We start from the raw sequence: 17,868 nt of genomic DNA, 5'->3' as shown, positions 1-17,868 counted from the left end.
GCACTTTTTGCTTGCCACCTCAAGTTCTTTTTATGAAGCAATTTGCATGGGACACATTCCAGTTATGTGTTGATTAAAATGGAGGAAGTCTATGGGCAAAATTTCTGCACAGATGGCAAAACCAGGTGTCATTCTTAAAGCTTTTCAAATTTCAAACTAATCCTGAAATCAGGAAAATTAATACTTCAATGAGGTTGTAGGGATTTTGAAACTTTAAACAGAAACAGCTGTTACTTGCTATAAGATGAATAGTTTTAAATCACTTCATTTAACCCCTTGATTTTCATTGAGGATTGATAAACTGAATAGGACCAGTCTAGTTGGGCCCAGAGCCTGTTGATGGTCGTCACTTTTGTATTTGTATGAAATACAGTGAAACCCTAATTTTAAATTTTTCAAGGGACTGGGTGAAAAAAAACGTAAAATGCAAAAAAAAAAAAACGTAAAATACGGGGAAAACGTTTTTAAAAAAAAAGGAAGGAAATACAAAAGAAAGAAAGGAAAGAAAAAAAATTAAGACAGCAAAGATGACTTTCAACAGATATAATATCTGTATTTTACAAAAAGAACAATATTTTATACATCATTTTAACATAGCTTTAACACATTTAGTACAGAAAACTGGGGTTTAGGTTGAAAAGAGTCTGCAACAATGAATTATTTTTTAGTCATTGAGCTCAAAGTGAATTCAGCATCTTCCAGGCTTGAAATACTTAGCTATTTTTTTTATCCCGGTCTTAATGGGAAAGGAAATCGTCTTTCACTACTTGTAAATTCTTCAATGCAATATTGAAAGTAACGAACTGTGCTTTTGGTTGTTTTTCTTCATCAACACTGACGTTACACATAGAAGAGTAAACAGTCATGTGCCCTTTGCTAATTTTCGATGGTGAGTGAGTGACAAAAGCTCTTTTGCATTTATATGTAATTTCTGGAAAAAAAAACATTTTAAGAAGGCCAAAAATGTGTCCTCAAACAATGCGAAGAAAGAAGAAACCAGTTTCAGAAGACAAGAGTCTGTGGAATGCATTTTTCTTTTTTTAAATAAACTTTCAACAATGGGGGTTAGCTTTAAAAATGCACAAAAGTGAAAATATTGCTTATTTTAGAAAATAATTTTCTTTTTTTTACTTCCAGGAAAAACGTAAAATGCGGGAAATTCCATGAATAACAAACTAGCAATCTGGGTTAAATTAACAATAGTAGAAAACGAAAAAAATGGGATTTGATAGAAAAAAACTTAAAATGAGGGATAAACGTAGATTTGGGGGATGTAAAATCAGGGTTTCACTGCAGATCTAAAATGCAAAATTATTCTATTTCAGAATTTATGTTTGAATTAATGCACTTTGTTTATTTCAATAACTTTTAGACAGTCCTTTGTCTGAATCTTCGGTTAATGGCTCCTATTTTTAAGTTTCAATATTGTTTACTGTTTTTGTGTCGATGGAATTTTAGATCATATCATAAGTCTGGAGATTGTTATACTTCAATGTCACTATATTATTATACTGTTGCAGACATCTACTAAATATGTTTTTTATAAACATGAGCAACCAAAAAGATGTGGCAGTAATCTTTGAGATAAAAGCAATTCTAAAAATTAAGTGTAAAAGAATTATTACATTTTGCCAAAAGGATACTCTTTTTATATTGAATGAAGTGATGGTACCCACTGACTGCTTAGTGAGGAGCCACTTTTAAAAAAATAATAACTATACAAAAAAAAAACCACCTTTGAAAAATCATACCTTCCATAAGGTAGTCTTGATGAATATTAATATATTCAGCAGTTTTGTCTCTCTTTTGAAATTCCTTTCCCGCACAAATAAAACATCGACCATCCGCTGCCCAACATGATATCCCATCTGAGATAACCTAAAACAGAAAATTTTTTAAATGTTGCATCAAAGAGATAAAACTGCTTTTGATCCACAATGCTTCCTTGCAGTCTGTTGGCTATTTATATTCACTCCCCCCCCCTGAATATTACTAATACTTTATTCTACTAATAAAAGAAAATCACCTAAATACAAACTTTTCTTTTAAAACTAGATATCTCCAGAACAAGATCTTGAGCACACGAGCAAAAATATGACAAAAAAAAAAAAAAAAACTCTTAACAATAACATAGTAAGTACCATTAGAAAAAAGAAAGAAAAAACAGGACCAAAAATATGTGGCATGGTAATTATATTTGTACCAAATCACAGGTCAGGGATTCCCTCAGGAAAATCCCATGGTGCAATTTGTCACTTTGACCAAAACGTTGATTTTGGAAAATATTGCTGGAATCACTTAGTTCTACAATCTAATGCAAATCCTGCTAGTGCCTAGTAAAAAAATGTTTTTGAAAGTTTCATTGTGATTATTAATCTGACACGACGACAACAACATTGACAGTTCAAGCACTAGAGTCAGTTTGATCCCCCCCCCCTGCCATAAGAATCTGATATCTAACCAAAGCATTTTCTACTGGTTCTTATGGCGTTTTCTACAAGGGCACATTAGGCCTTGGCTATAATGTGCTGTTGCAACACTGGGTTTGGTTCTGGTTTGCCTTAAAAGGCTTTTTTCTCCCTGCAGGTATTTTCTATATGCTTTAAAGCAATAATATTACTTACTTACAAATAAATGAAATCTACACTACGCCAACAGTAAGCAGATGAACGTAGAGATGAAATAACAGCAAAATATAAAATTTGAAAAATGAAATGCTAAGTTACATACTTGGCTTGAAGTTCTGGAACAGATAAAACTCGATTTTGGCAATACTGTACTATTTCAGAAAATAGAAGAGCATACGTACTGATATTTACCTATTGAAAATGCACCAGAGTAAATAAATTTTTTAAACGAAGGATTCATTAGCACATACAAGAAAAATAACACAGAAAACTGTTCTAGTATCCAAGTTACATTTTTTTAAAAAAATGCTGATTCTATTTTAAGAAAGACTATGGCAAATGAAATTTTAAAGTTAGCCCAAAGTAAAACTTTCAAATGAGCTTATTTCTTAACTTAAGAAAAAAAATGTATTTTAAAACTTTAATTAACCCTTCAACGACTTTCACATAATATCATGACTAAAAGGCCTTGCCAGAAGAAAAGAGCCAGACAAAAGAGTCTGCAGAGACTGCAAAAGAAAAAGGATGACAGGGGTTCAAATTTTATTTCCTGCATTACATAAATGATTAGCACTTTTTGAGAATTCTCAAAGAGTCGTCAAAGAATTTTTCATGTATCTATCTGACAATTTTTGTTTGAGTGGGAATAATTTCTCACCTTCCTAAACTCCTGTTTGTGAAAAATGCAACACCACGAAGGACTTACACGAGTGAGCTGAAAATTGCAGGAAATGTAAAGTAGGGTATGATATGCAAATGAGTAGAATTTAGGAAAGACCGGTAGCACATGCGTATGCTGAGCAGCGCCCTCTGAACGGCGGATTGAACCAAATATAAATAGACGGATGTAGCGAAGCCTGTATGATAATTGGTGGTTATATGCTAGAGTAAACATTAACTGAATCTTTATTATTCTTCTTCGACAAAAGAAAGCGAAATTTGAGCAAATTTCGGAGTCTGAACGGAGCAGAATCCTTGGCCTTTTGTGAAGCTGGATTGTCTTATCGTGCAGTAGCCGCTCGTGTACAGTGTAACAGCAGCATAATCATGCGTGTTTGGAAGCAGTGGATGGACGAGGGACGGCCAGATCGGAAATCCGGGAGTGGACCCCGAAATAAGACGTCAGCTCGCGAAGACACCTGGTGCGTATGGTGCTGATGGACCGCACAGCTTCTTCTAGACAATTGGCAGCACAGTGGTCAACAGCTACAGGTGTTTCATTGTGTGCTTCATCAATTCGGTGGCGTCTGCTGCAGCGTGGGCAGTACGCAAGGATTCCCTTATATACAGGATTCCTCTCATGCAAAACCATCGCGGCCTGCGGCTACAATGAGCCAATGAACATAGGAGCTGGTGTGCTGATTGGCAGCAAGTCGTCTTTTCTGACGGATCCCACTTTAATTTGTGGCACCATGATGGCCGAATTCGTGTCAGGCGCTATGCTTGTGAACGGCACATTCCGGAGTGCATTATCAAATGCCACAGTGGACGAACATCCGGAGTTATGGTCTGGGGTGTCATAGCAAATCATGGATGATCACATTTGCTACGAATTGTGGGCAATTTGAACAGTAACCGATACATAAATGAAGTTTTACAGCCCCAAGCTATTCCTTTCCTGCAAGGATTGCCAGGGGCTGTATTCCAGCAGGATAATGCAGTCTACATGTCACGAGGACTGTCGAATCCTACCTTGATTCGCAGCAGGTTCAGCTTCTTCCTTGGTCTGCATATTCCCCGAATATGTCACCGATTGAACATGTGTGGGATTTTGTTGGGCAGCATCTTGCTTGTGATCCTCGTGCTGTTGCTCCAACAGACGAACTTTGCGCATACGAACAATATGGAATACTCTTCCGCAGGCAGATATTCAAACTTCACTGTTTCACTACATGCTGAGTCATGTAGCAGCTCTTATTGGGGCGCGTGGTGGCCACATAAAATACTATTTTTTATCTCTTTTTATTGTTTGTTTGGTTTGAGAATGTAATCATTTATTTGTACCATTACCACTCAACTGTAGTAAATTTTATTCAACTGTGATGCTTCCTTCATGGTGTTGCAATTTTAACTAACAGTAGTGTATATTAGGCTCTTTTTTTTTCAAAGAAAAAAAATAAAACTTACCATTAAAAGTAAAGTAGAATTAGAAACCAAAATTTAATTAAAAATATTTAAACTCTTCTAGTTTTATTTGACAGTTCTTAGCATGTAATGCTCAAAAAAGGAACAATACGTAGAGGAGGCAGCTGCCCAGGGCAGAAAATTGTGCAGTAACCATACAATTTTTATTGTTATTATTATTATTAAAAATGAATATTAGCATTCTTTCATTTTCCGTTGTGACATCTTTTTCTTGTAATTTAATGTTTTCTTTCACACATCTTGTGAAAGTAAAATATTTCTCAGGCATGGTAATAGATGCGTGCAAAACAATAAGAAGATGCATGTAAATCAATTGAAGAAAAACAAAAGGTACAGATGTGATATACCCAACCCCCCCCTTGGCGAGGATAGAATTTTTAGCTCATTTCGAAAATCGCCAACGTTGGCGATAAAACTTTTTCCGGTAGCCCTAGTAACCCTGCAGAATATACCTGGGAAGTACAGATGTGAACTAATTCTTTTCGCACGTGTGTCCGTGGAGGTAGGTGCACATATGTTCCGCTCTTAGGGGGATTTTACGACGTGGTGTTGTTTCGTGCAATATACCTTACAGGAATGCTTATTTTGTGTTAGTTTAAATTCAGTAGTTGTGTTTTGAAGTAAAAACATTAGAAAATGCCAGTTTCTTCAAACTTGAAGGTTAATTAAAAGTTAACTCCAACGTGGTGTGTATCTGTAACGTGCCATTGTCATATGATATATTGTTTTAGACTGAGTGTGAATATTTATACCATATAAAAAGGTAAGTTCTTTATTTTAGAATTCAAAAAAACGTCTCACTTCCAAAATTCTTTGTTTTTACAAATTCTTGAGGGGTTCTTGTAGTATACATAACTGTGATCATACTCCAACTGTAATGTATATTAACAGTCGGAGGGATAACGGACCGAGCGAAGCGAGGTCCTGGCGAGACAGAGGTCTCATAGTACTTTCGTAATGAGACCGAGGCAGGGCCGGCGAGCCGAAGTCTCATTAGGAAAGTACTATGAGACCGAGGGCTCGTATCCTGGAGAAATGATGAAAAAAAAATTAATGCATTAATTTCGACTTGTAATTAATACAATAATTTATTTCATTGTATTTTAATATGTTTACAAAAAACCCCGGCCCTGTACATTTTTGAAGCATATATTCGTGATGTTTTTTGTTGTGCTTTTATGTTGTTTTTATATATATTGTGTTCTGAAGTGCTTTGATCATGTTTTCTTATCTGATTTTTTCCTGTTGGCGCTAAAAAAGCATCGCTAAGAACGATGTATGACATATGTCGTCATACATCGTTTTCTTGGCGACGCTTTCTTGGCGCCAACAGGAAAAAGTCGCCAAGGGTGGGGTATATCACATCAGTTCCAAACAAAACGTCTTTGCATTTGACCAGAAGCCCCAACAAGATTGGAGTTTGACTAAGGTTTTTAGTGCCATACAAAAGTTTTTCAGTGATTGACGCATATATTCTCTTCTACATTACTAATATTTAAAGTTTAGTCAAACATATCTAACAATACTAGAATTGGCAATATGGCAAAAAGACAAAGGTTTGGGGGTTGCCCCTCCCTCCATCTTTCATGAATAATTAATATAATAATAATAAGTTCTCTTGCAATACAGTGAGACTATTTTCCTGTTTTGACATCACTTTTAAAAGATAAATTCAGGATGTAAATTGATTTTTAGCTATTTTTTGATATACTGTCAACATAAAAATTGTTTAAGTGACCATCATTGTAGAAGATTAGTGACATTACTGCTTAGCCAATAATGCAGATTTTTGCTTAAAAACCATCACAATGTCTTTGCTTCAGTTTTTTCATAGATTAATATAAAAGAACCAATACATTTTTTTAAAGTCAATTCCTACTAAGGTCAAGTTTGTGCCCCATAGATGTGGAAACCATATTTATTTATATTGCTTTAAAAACTAGAGATATAGCTAATCTGAAAGCTTTAATACAAATCTTAATAAAAGTACTTCTTCAACAATGACCATGATCAACAATGAATTGCTAATTGAAGGCTTAAATTAATTAAAAACAATTGTAATTGACATTCTAATTACTTTGAAACAAGTTTATCTAAATTAGGGGTTTCTATTGATATTTTATTTATTTTATTTTATTTTATTTTACTTTTTTTTTTGTCCTCAGATTGGGGGATTTATGCAAAAATGTTGATTAAAATTCTAATAATGAAAAATTTATTTATATTGATAATGGATGTATTGTCATTAGGTGTGCGATCACACTCCAAATTTCAAAAAGATACAATCACAAAAGTGGGTGAAAATTTACTTGCAAGATTTGAACAAGATACATACAGTAAAATCTGAATTAGTAGTCAACCAGTTAAATGGTCACTCCATTTAAGTCGTCCTTTTCTTTTGGTCTCGACAAAGCCATAGTCAGGATTTTGTTTTGGTGGGGGGGGGGGGGGGGGGCATAAATTTTCGACAAAAAGTCACCTGCTGCTTTTATTTTTTAAGCATATTGCTCATTGATACACACATGGCAATGAGGGGGGGGGGCAAAACAGGAAAAGGAAAACAAATTAGAAAGAAGATGAGAGGGCGGGGGCAGCAAAATGGTACTATTGCTTCTTTTAATTTCTTCTTTTGAACAGTAATTTTACTGAATTACCAAGAGTTAACAGTTACTTTATCAAAATGAGAGCAAATGTTTTCTCAGATCATTTTAATGTATTATGATAATATCAGTAATCAACATTCAATATCGCACAAGTTTTGTTGGTTCAGAAAATGACGTGTAGTGTCCAAAATGTTGCAATTGTCAAATATACCAATGACATAAAGGCCTGTAATTGGTCCTCAAGTTGGACATCAAATAGTAATATGCACCACCAATCACTTTTCATGTGCTTTGAAAGCCAGGAACGCCCAAATTATTGTTTGTAAGAGAGGAGCAGACCTAGGAGTATTTTTAACATTTTAAAATACATGCCAAACTGACACTGGGTTTGGTATCTCATTTTAGACACAATTTTAAAAGACATTTTTTTATGCAATTTCATGCTATATTAGGTAGTAGCACAAGGAAAAAGGTTTGGTTTGTGGAAGCTCCTCTAGAAATTTTTGAAGCCTTAAAAACGCATTTGGTGCTGACCCTGGAAGATTTTGTTATTGAAGTTTAAAAACGAAATTTTGGGATACATGTTGACATGTTAGTGGAAGAAGTTGTTGCTCTAACTCAGAAATTTTTCGAAGTTATAACGTCTGCGATTCATGATGCTGGGGGAGAAGAGGCTCAGGGGGCTCTCAAATTTTTGACAATAAGACTAAAAATGCCATTACAGATTTTCTTTGGTTGAGTTTACAGGAAGGAGATGGAAATTTAGAAGTTTTTCCTTTGTAAAACATATTCTAAAGTTCTCTTCCACAGTGTTAGACAAGGGAAAGAGGTGGCCTAGAGAAAATTGTTTGCAAATCGAAGTCGAAGAAATGTGATTTTTGATTATGTTTGGTACAACTGCATAAGAGGCGGATTTTAACTCAGATTTGATTAAAACTCAGTGGCGAGTCTGGTTAGTGCCAAAAGTATAAATCAAACCCCACCCAACAACACAGATAAAATCTAATACCTGGGGAAAGTTCGTCAGTATTTAACATTTATTCAAGGTACTACAGATGCTGAATTTAAAGCTTGAAATATGTTAGAGGAGAGAGTTATTTTCAGTAAGCAATAACTTTATTAGTCAACATTGATAGATTGCTTTAATGTATAGGAAGTACATTGGAAGAGGTTATTATTAAGTAATGTATATGCAAGAGTCAATAAAACAAGATAAATAAATACAGAGAGTTTCCCCCCCTCCCCCTTTTTTAATTTTAGAGTAATTTATAGACATTGATTACATAAGCTATTGTTTTCCTCACTGGATTCCACAGCTATACATGAAAGTATTTGTAAGGCGTTTTTTTTTTTCCCTTCCTTAAATTCCCACTCCATATAAGCAGTCACTCTGCATTTATGGTCAAAAATTTAGGGTCCCTTGAAGGACGACTTAACGAGGCTTTACATATAAATATATGGAGATTGTAAGTTAATAATGGAGATTGAAAAAAAAGTGGTCTTGGTCTAGCCCAAGGGTCTCTAAAGTGGGTACCACAGGGAAAGGCAAACGGTGCCGTGAAGTGCCCATGGTATCAATATGCACATATATAGCAGAACAAAGATAGACTACGCTGCCGCGAGAAAATGGTAACTCTTCAAAGGGGGTTGCTACTCGGAAAAGGTGGGGAACTCATGGTCTAGCCACATTGTATTACTCGATCAATAAACTTCCTACCGAATATATTGAAAATTCTACATATTTTTTTCAGATTAAATTACCTCGCATCGTCCTTTACTCAACGGTTTATCTAGTATGCTTATTTTCGGTAACTGCCTCAAGGAAGCCATATTGTTTATTTATTTCTATTTAATTTTGCAGTCACAGTGAAAACTGTGACTTAATTACAGCACTTAAAAAGTTTTGTTCGCATATCGCTACTGGTTGTTCACCAGCCTTTCGGTCGATACCCTGTTACTTGCACAAGTGAAAAATACTTATTATTGGTCAAAAATGCTCAATGGATTCAATTAGAGTCCCTAGATTCAATCAACCAGCTTAAATTGCAATCTACCGGTGGACTTCGGCAACAGTCGGTTAACCGGTAGCGGAATGCGAACGATCACAAAGTGTCAGGCAATCGCTTATTTTTCTCTTTAAAGAAGAAACTAAACCCTACACATGCTAAAGTTATGTAAAATAAGAGTTGTGTAAACATTGACTTAATTTTTAACCCATGTCTGGTTATTGAAAACTAATAACGTTTTGTTTAACTGCATCTGTGTTCTTAACTCTCCTCTCGCCGTTCTTCCCTAACGAAATATTTGTTAAGTCATTTCTTAGCAACAGAAACCTACATTAAAGGTTTCTCGGTCTCTTTCTCGTTCACTACTGAAGATTTGTGTTTCTGTTTTCAAAAATTAATCACTTAATTTTGTTCTTGATATACCAATAACTATGGGCACTTCCAGATATGATCGAGCCATCACAGTCTTTTCTCCCGATGGTCATTTATTCCAGGTGGAATATGCCCAAGAAGCCGTCAAGAAAGGCTCAACAGCAGTTGGAGTGTGTGGGAAAGAAATAGTTGTGTTGGCAGTTGAGAAAAAATCAGTTGCGAAGCTCCAGGAGGAAAGGACAATGCGAAAAATTTGCCTCTTGGATGACCATGTAGTGATGGCTTTTGCCGGCTTGACAGCTGATGCTCGAATTTTGATAGATCGAGCGAGAGTGGAGTGTCAAAGTCATAAGTTGACTGTTGAAGATCCGGTCACTTTAGAGTATATCACTCGATATATCGCGCAGCTTAAGCAGCGTTACACGCAAAGTAACGGCCGTAGGCCCTTTGGAATATCGGCATTGATTGCTGGGTTCGACTATGATGGTACCCCTCATCTCTTCCAGACGGATCCGTCAGGTGTCTACCATGAATGGAAGGCTAATGCAACAGGCCGTAGTGCTAAGACAGTTCGGGAATATTTGGAGAAGAATTTCTCCGAAGAAATTATCTCGGAAGATGAATCGACCATAAAGTTTGCTATTAAAGCCCTGCTGGAAGTCGTGCAAGGGAAGAATTTGGAAGTAGCTGTGATGAAGAAGAATCAGTCCCTCCGTATGCTGGATGCTAATCAAGTGAGTGCCTATGTCGCTGCAATTGAGAAAGAGAAAGAAGAGGAAGCTGAAAAGAAAAAACAAAAAAAATAGTATGTTTCTTGTTCACTTATTGTTGGAGGATAAAGTTAAACCTAAGATATAATTGACTTTGCAAAGAGTCGATGTGTATTCAACTTTTTCTAATTTCAGGTTTTCATAATAAAACTAATTTAAATTTTTATTCTCTTGGGTTTCCTTTCCCCCTACAGAATAGATTGCTCTTAGATAAAATGTTTATAATATGAGGGCCACTGCTGTAAGTTTTTCAATGCTAACTTTAACTTGTGCTTGACATTTAAGTACAAGGGAATTCCACAAAAAAATGGACATGAGGGTTGAAATTTAAAAATTGTTTTATTGCTACAAGTAATACATCAAATTAACCCATTCGATGACCAGCCCGAAAACCCTTAACGCGCATGCCGCAGATAACGAAACGGAGTTGCTTTTTGCTACGTTGTAATAACACTTTTCTCCCCATTTTGCTATCGGTATTTTAATGTTGTTTTTGCTGTTCAGCTTGCATTCGAAAATCGCTTCGCTTTATTTGTTTTTAAGCGCTGAATTAAATAGTGCAATAAAATACAAGGTTGCTAATATGTGCTGAAATATTCATACATTTACGCAGTACATAACAGGAAAATAATGAACAATAGAGGATTGGACGAAAAGAAATTATTTTCATAACACTAATTATTTTATTAATTTATTTTTCTTTTTGCTTTTATCTCAGTACATCTTTTTTTTTCTTTTACTGTTAAACGTAAGATGATCTATCTTTCAAAAGGCCTCAACAAAACATTCTTCAAACAATTGACTGATCGATCCAACGTGTGAGCAAGCGGACAAAACGCTGAATGGACAAAAACGCTTTAAGTGTGGGAATGATATTCTAAGAGGATAAAAAGTATTCTTCGGTGCCTTTTGATATATTGTGACACTTCAAAACGACCAATAAACACAGAACCCTTTGATGGCAGGACTATGGTCGACTTTTATCGTAATTCAGGTGACTTTTAAATCCCTTCTGAATGCCCAGATATCAGTTGCTCAAGCGTGGGAAGTATTTTAAAGATAAATGATTACAAAAGATCAAAACTTGCGGCTTATCCCCTATTTCCCTAAAGGATACTTTTGTGCATGCAACTAAAAGCCCCCAGCTGAGAGAGGAATAACTAGACCGACTGGGAGGTCTGTATTCTCCAAGGACCCTCTTTGCAAACATCCCAGCAAGTTAGTTCCATTCAAAGAATGGTCAGAAGGTTTTAGTGTTTTGTGGTCAACCCTTCCACATTATTTTCTTACAACAAAACAGTTTAGCTCAGAAAGGAATTTCAAAGCAAGCTTTTATGCTTATATGACGGAACATGTCTTCAGAAGGAAAAAAAAAAAGGAGATCTTGCTTGAAATCGAGTCGGATTTTAAATCTTTATTTTAAACATACTTGGATAAATTTTAGTTAGTTTCATAGGATTATTTACTAATTATGGCAATTTGATTATTAAAAAGAAACCAAATATTTAATTTATATTTTTAAAATCTCATAAAAGAAGGTACAATTAAAACATTGGAGCTATTTTAAGACAATAAATAAAATCTGAAAAAGAATGGGAAAAAAGGAATGTTTTGTTTCTTATGAGTAAAGCGTACAAAAAGAGAACTCAAGATATTATCATTTTATTCATACTGTCGTATCTGTTTTGTGTTTTACATAGTCAACTTTTACGTATAGTTAATGCGGTCGTCTTTTTTTTTTCGTGAAATAAAAAATATTCAAAACCGTATCACTAAAAATCCATCAAAGGGTGCCGCGAATATAAAAAGATATAATTTACGTTTCAAAATATCATGATTTAAAAATAAATAAGCACTAAAAATAATAATAGTATACAAATAAATAAAAAGCGTAGTAAACACATTATAATAATAAAAAAAACGTACTCTTACAAAATTAAGATACGTAAGATAATTTTTAAAAAAATATTGCGTAAAATAAATTATAAAATTAGAGGATTATGAACAATTTAGTGAAGGATACTTGCGTAAGAAGGTGGATTTTTGATAAAAAGGAAAACATATTTCTGTTTATTTGCTTTATTCAGGCATAGAAATATTGATAAATATGTAAGGAAATATTTTCACACTTGTTCATCAGGAGTTCAAATGCCAGAATGCTAAGAAACAAAGCTTCCACGAAAAGATAAAAATATAATGCCTGATTATTTGAAGCATTATACGTGTCCCATCAAAGAGTACTTGAAAAGTTAATATCTTAGTAAAATAAAATAAATTACAACAAGTTCTGTGAAATACTATAAGTTACATCCCTTTTGTCTAAGAAAAGAGCTTGATTACCGCTCCCCTAAAAGCTCCAGAACCCAACAGAGAAGCGCAATAACAGGGTTCTGCTCCTGGAAGGATCGCCGACACATATTCGGCCGAAGCAAAAACTGCTAGAAACGCCGTGACGACACAGGATCGTCGAGGGCAGTTAGGAATCATTTTCTTGCGACGAGCCTGAATCGGCCGGGGCAGTATTAACACAAACTGCGCGGCCGATCCTGTATCGGCCGGGGCAAGGAATGGGTTAAAGCCAATAACATGAGGTTTAAGGTAATTTAAAAGAAAATGTTCATAAAAGCTACTTTTTTATTATTTTTTGGAGACTAAAATTAATGTAATATAACAAATTTGTATTTAGGAAAAATGTATTCTCTTTTGCCCAAATTACTATTTAAAGCTGGTGCATTTTCATTGTCTGTGTGTAGATTACTATTTATGACATTTGTCTATCCTTTGAAATGCTTAATTTTTAATAAAAAAATATTTAACAGGATTTTTAGTATAAATAAAGTTATAAGGTCTGGCTGTCACACCCGTCACAAAAAAGATGCTTAAATTACCACAGCAGATGCATTCTTTTATGAAAAAACATGAAACTTTCCAAAGTTCTAATGTTTATAGGTCTGAATAGGAGCATTGAAAATAATTGCAATTTTCAATGCGTCTTATAACACAAGGACAGTGCCAGAGGACTGGAAGCTGGCTAACATTACGCTGCTCTTCAAGAAAGGGTCTAAAGGGAGTTTGGGAAATTATAGACCGCTTAGTCTAACTTCGGTGGTTTGCAAAATTTTTGAAACATTGATAAAAATTAAGATAGTAAATTTTTTAGAGACTAATAATCTATTGACTAGTTTTCATTACGGTTTCAGGAAAGGTAAATCTTGTGCAACTAATTTATTACTTTTTTATGACAAAGTTACCGTGGCTTTGGACAATAAGAAGCCTGTAGGTGTTTACATTGATTTTCAAAAAGCTTTGGATAAGGTACCGCATGTTACTCTACTTAGCAAATTAGCTGATATAGGAATAGGAGGGAAAACTTTCATTTGGGTAAAAAACTTGCTGACTGGAAGGAAACGAATTGTAGTTGTAAGGGGAAATTATTCTAATTGGAGCGAGGTTTTAAGCGGGGTTCCTCAAGGATCAGTGTTAGGGCCTGTTTTGTTCATTGTTTTTATGAACGATATTTATAAAAATATTTCTGGGAACATGAATTGTTTTGCTGATGATGTCAAAGTTATGGGGAGTGTAGAAAATGAAGAACAAGCAAATCAGCTACAAGAGGATCTAGATCAGGTGTCTCCAACCTTTTTCACTCGCGGGCCACACTGTAAATTTTTGGAGACGAGGCGACCAGTTCAACAATATTTTAGCTCAGATGGTCTATTTAGCACTAGCCTCCCCTCCACCCATACATATCGATCTTTTTTATTATTATTATTATTTTTTTATTAAGTGATCAGTGATGGTTTTTGAAAATTTCTGGGCTTGCTTCTAAGTTACTATATTTCCTTCTACACATTTGCTGTTAACTAAATTACATTACATTTCATGTGCCAGTAAATCTCTAATAATGTAACGATAGGGAATCTTGTATGATTTAGAATGGTTCAGGAAACTGAAACGAAAAGTGTTCTTTGTCACAAAATAAAGTGCAGTTTTTTTTTTTTTTAAAAGGCTAATGAGTGATTGATACAAGACAAAATGATTGCTAAGTACTACAAATTTAATTCATTCAATTAATGATGGTCAAACATGTGGAAATAAATAAGAACACAACAGGTGTAAACTTTTTAAATAATTTAAAAAATTAATGAGAAGATTGCATTTGTTTACCGCTAAAAATTTCAGTCTATTCAGAGACAAAATTCGTACTTCCGATCATTAAGAGTGATTTTAAATATTTGTCTAATAAAAAAAATCTATATTTAGATTCTACATAATTTTGAAGATGTCTATTCACACTTGCAAGTGGGTGCAAAAAGAGAAAACATAGCTTTAGTATGAATTTATGTATGAATTTAGTATGAAGTGTTTTTCTGGTAAAGAACTGTAAAATACAGTACATGTGTACCCTGGGGCAAGCAAAAGCCCAATGTCAGTGGACTAACAGGAAAATGTGGCTCGGAGAAAAGAGATTTGTTATTGGAAAGAGCAAAAAGAGAGATGGGTGCTGCAAACGTAGTTAACGGTAAGAAAATGATTAAAAAACAATTTAAATTAACGGTAAAAAGATTTTGAGCAGGGTTGGCTTTCTGCCGGCAGAAACTAGTTTTTGCCATGCCAGTGGCAGAAACTGGTTATAACCGGCAGAAATTGGCAAAAACTTAAAAGCGTCTCAAGTAAGTTAGTAAAAGCGTCTCAAGTAAGTAGTTGGTCCAGTTTAACCCATTTTCGACCAAAGGTGCGTATACGCACCATTTCAGTAAAGAATTTTTAATTAATGTTGTTTCATATATTTTTTACAAATTTAATTTTTATGCTATTTTAAAAGGTTTTGAAGGCATCTATAAAATAATAGTAATTCATTTGGAGCAAATACTTTCTTTAGAGAAAATTTCAAAATGTGCTTGTTTTTTACCTTGCAACGTCGACTGTCAAATTCGACTTTTTGAAATTGTATAATTAATCCACTTGAGATTAATCACACGTTCTTATAATGGATTAAAGTTGTAAATTCTATAGATAAAATAAAAATAAAAGTAATGTCATAAAAAATCTTATAAAATGTTATACAAATTTAATGGTGCGTAAACGCACCATTGGCCAAATGCATGAACAATAAGCAAAAATTGAAAACCTAGTTTTTATGCAAGGAATCGTACGTTTTTTTTCTTGCAAATTGTTGTTATTTCATTTAAATTTGTCTAATAGATGTGACCTAATAGATTTCTTTATTTTTTTTCAAAAAAATATGCTAATGACAATAATAGTCATGATTTCCAATTTTCCGCCCGCAACAGACTTGAAAATATTTTAGGCATACTAATTCTTTCTGGATACCATTCTCTTCCCCAAGTAGATATGTACTGGTCTTTAGATGAGGATAAAGAACTGCCAATAATTCAGAGAAGCACGAGTCGAATCAGATTTAAAAACATAAAACAAAATATCCATTTATCCGATAACTCTTGCCTTGATAAAACACACAAGTTTACTACATTACGCCCATTTTTCCTGCATGCAAAAAAAAGTATTTACAATTTGGAATCTTTTCTCAAAATTTGTCAAGTGACGAAGAGATGGTGTCTTTTTGGAAGGTATTCATCAAAAATGTTCATAAAGGGAAAGCCAGTAAGGTTTGGATTCAAACTTTGGTATTTGTGCTCATCAGACGGATACCTTTTCCAATTCATTCCGTATATAGGTGCTGAGACTGGCAGTAATCAACAAAAAAAAAAAGCCATTAGGAACAAGTGTTATTATGAAACTACTTAACTTTGTTTCAAAACCTGAAATGCACAAAATATATTTCGGTAGCTTTTTTTCATCCTACAGTTTATTCGAAATTTTGAAAGAAAAGGTTTTTTTTTTTTTTTTTTTGCATCTTGAACAGCTCGCGAAAATCACATTGCTGAATGTGTATTGGATGACTCCAAAAATATGAAAAAAAAAAAACCTTGGGGTTCCTATGATTTTGCATTCAACAAGGATGCGAAGACATTGGCTATCAAATAGAACGACTATGCCATAGCTGCCAAGTGCTCCGTTTTTCCCGGAGTTTCTCCGATTTTTATTGCGTACTCCAAAAATCCGATTTATTCCAAAAAAACTCCGTTTTTTGACTTTGCTTGTACACTTTTCGATTTCTGAGGAAAAAGAAGAAATTTTCCTATCCTGGAAGGTAGGAATTGTGCACAAACTCAACAAAAGAGGAGGCAATTTAATGCCCTGGAAGCATTAGTGTCAAGATAAACACTGAGTGGGAGCGCTAATCGATCGGAGAACATCGTTTTTTCATTGAGCATTTCAGCTACGTGCAAAACGTAGCCGCCATGTTTGGTCATTCAGAAGATGGAAGTAGACGATGCTTAAGTGCTTTCGTTTTCAAAGACGAAGCAGAATTGGGGGTTTCTTTTAACTGCAAACTAATGAAAATCAGCAAAATGTGCTGCAAAATGTTTTTTTTTTTTTTTTGGTTATTTTAAGTAATTTTATTGAGAAATGAAAACAAGTATACTATTTAAAATTTCATCTTATCCCTATTGCTTTGGACACGAATGTGCTAAAGATTCTCAATTAAATTGTAGTTTCATGGGGATTTTTTATTTTCAAATTATTTTCATGCAACAAATTCAAAATTTTATATCTGAAATTTTGACTTAGTCGCCATATTTGGTCATTTGCGAGATTTAAGTACACAAAACTCTTAAAGTGGCCAAGTTTTCAAACTCGGAATTAGATGTTTATTGCAATGCAAACTATTGAAAATAATGCGAAATGGGCTTTTTTTTTTTTTTTTTTTCGGAAAATTCTTAATTTTTTTCTTGAAAAATGAAAAAAAATTTTCTTCAGAATATTATGTTATCCTGATTGGTGTGGATGCTAATGTGCTAAAAACTGTCTATTTCATCTAAATTTTAGTTTTTTTAAGGATTATTAATTATTTATAATTACTTTTAATGCAACAAATTCAAAAATCTATCATCTTAAATTTTTTGCATTGTTGCCATATGGTCATTTGCAACATGGAAGTAGACAAGATTATTAATAGCCTAAGTTTCCGAAAACAGAATTGGTTGTTTGTCTCAATGCAAACTATTAAAAATAACAAATGGCAAAAAGTTATGGTTTTTTTTTTTTTTTTTTTGAAAGAGAAATTTTATCTGTATTTGATCTTTATTGCCTCAGAGGCTTCGTTATAAGCTGAAACCATTTCATCTAAAATGAAGGTTCCTGCTGACTTCTCATTTATTTAATATTTTAAATAAATTAGAAATCTATTTTAACTTGAATTTTCCATGTACAAAAAAAGTATTGAATGACTCTATTTTAAAATGTGTGAAGTCCTATT

At 34.0% G+C, this 17,868-nt stretch overlaps 2 protein-coding genes across 2 annotated transcripts in view; one reads left to right on the top strand and one right to left on the bottom strand.

The window, feature by feature from the left end:
• Positions 1-9,238, bottom strand: part of LOC129223406 (trafficking protein particle complex subunit 5-like) — a 35,637-nt gene extending 26,399 nt beyond the window's left edge. Inside the window, exons 1-3 of the mRNA XM_054858000.1 lie at positions 9,137-9,238; positions 2,731-2,819; positions 1,752-1,878 (exon numbers count right to left, since the gene is read on the bottom strand). Of these exons, the coding sequence (XP_054713975.1) occupies positions 1,752-1,878; positions 2,731-2,819; positions 9,137-9,205 (285 nt within the window). The 5' untranslated portion in view covers positions 9,206-9,238. The remainder of the gene's footprint in view (positions 1-1,751; positions 1,879-2,730; positions 2,820-9,136) is intronic.
• Positions 9,239-9,636: 398 nt separating this feature from the next.
• LOC129223404 (proteasome subunit alpha type-7-like) lies at positions 9,637-10,689 on the top strand. Its single transcript, XM_054857999.1, has one exon. It carries the CDS (start codon positions 9,813-9,815, stop codon positions 10,557-10,559), a length of 747 nt encoding a protein of 248 aa, XP_054713974.1. The 5' UTR covers positions 9,637-9,812; the 3' UTR covers positions 10,560-10,689.
• Positions 10,690-17,868: the final 7,179 nt, after the last annotated feature.

Source organism: Uloborus diversus, chromosome 5, assembly GCF_026930045.1.
Source record: "Uloborus diversus isolate 005 chromosome 5, Udiv.v.3.1, whole genome shotgun sequence".
In the NCBI taxonomy this organism is placed as follows: domain Eukaryota; kingdom Metazoa; phylum Arthropoda; class Arachnida; order Araneae; family Uloboridae; genus Uloborus; species Uloborus diversus.
The sequence above is the reverse complement of the archived record's forward strand: the minus strand, read 5'-3'. Positions and strand labels throughout refer to the sequence as shown.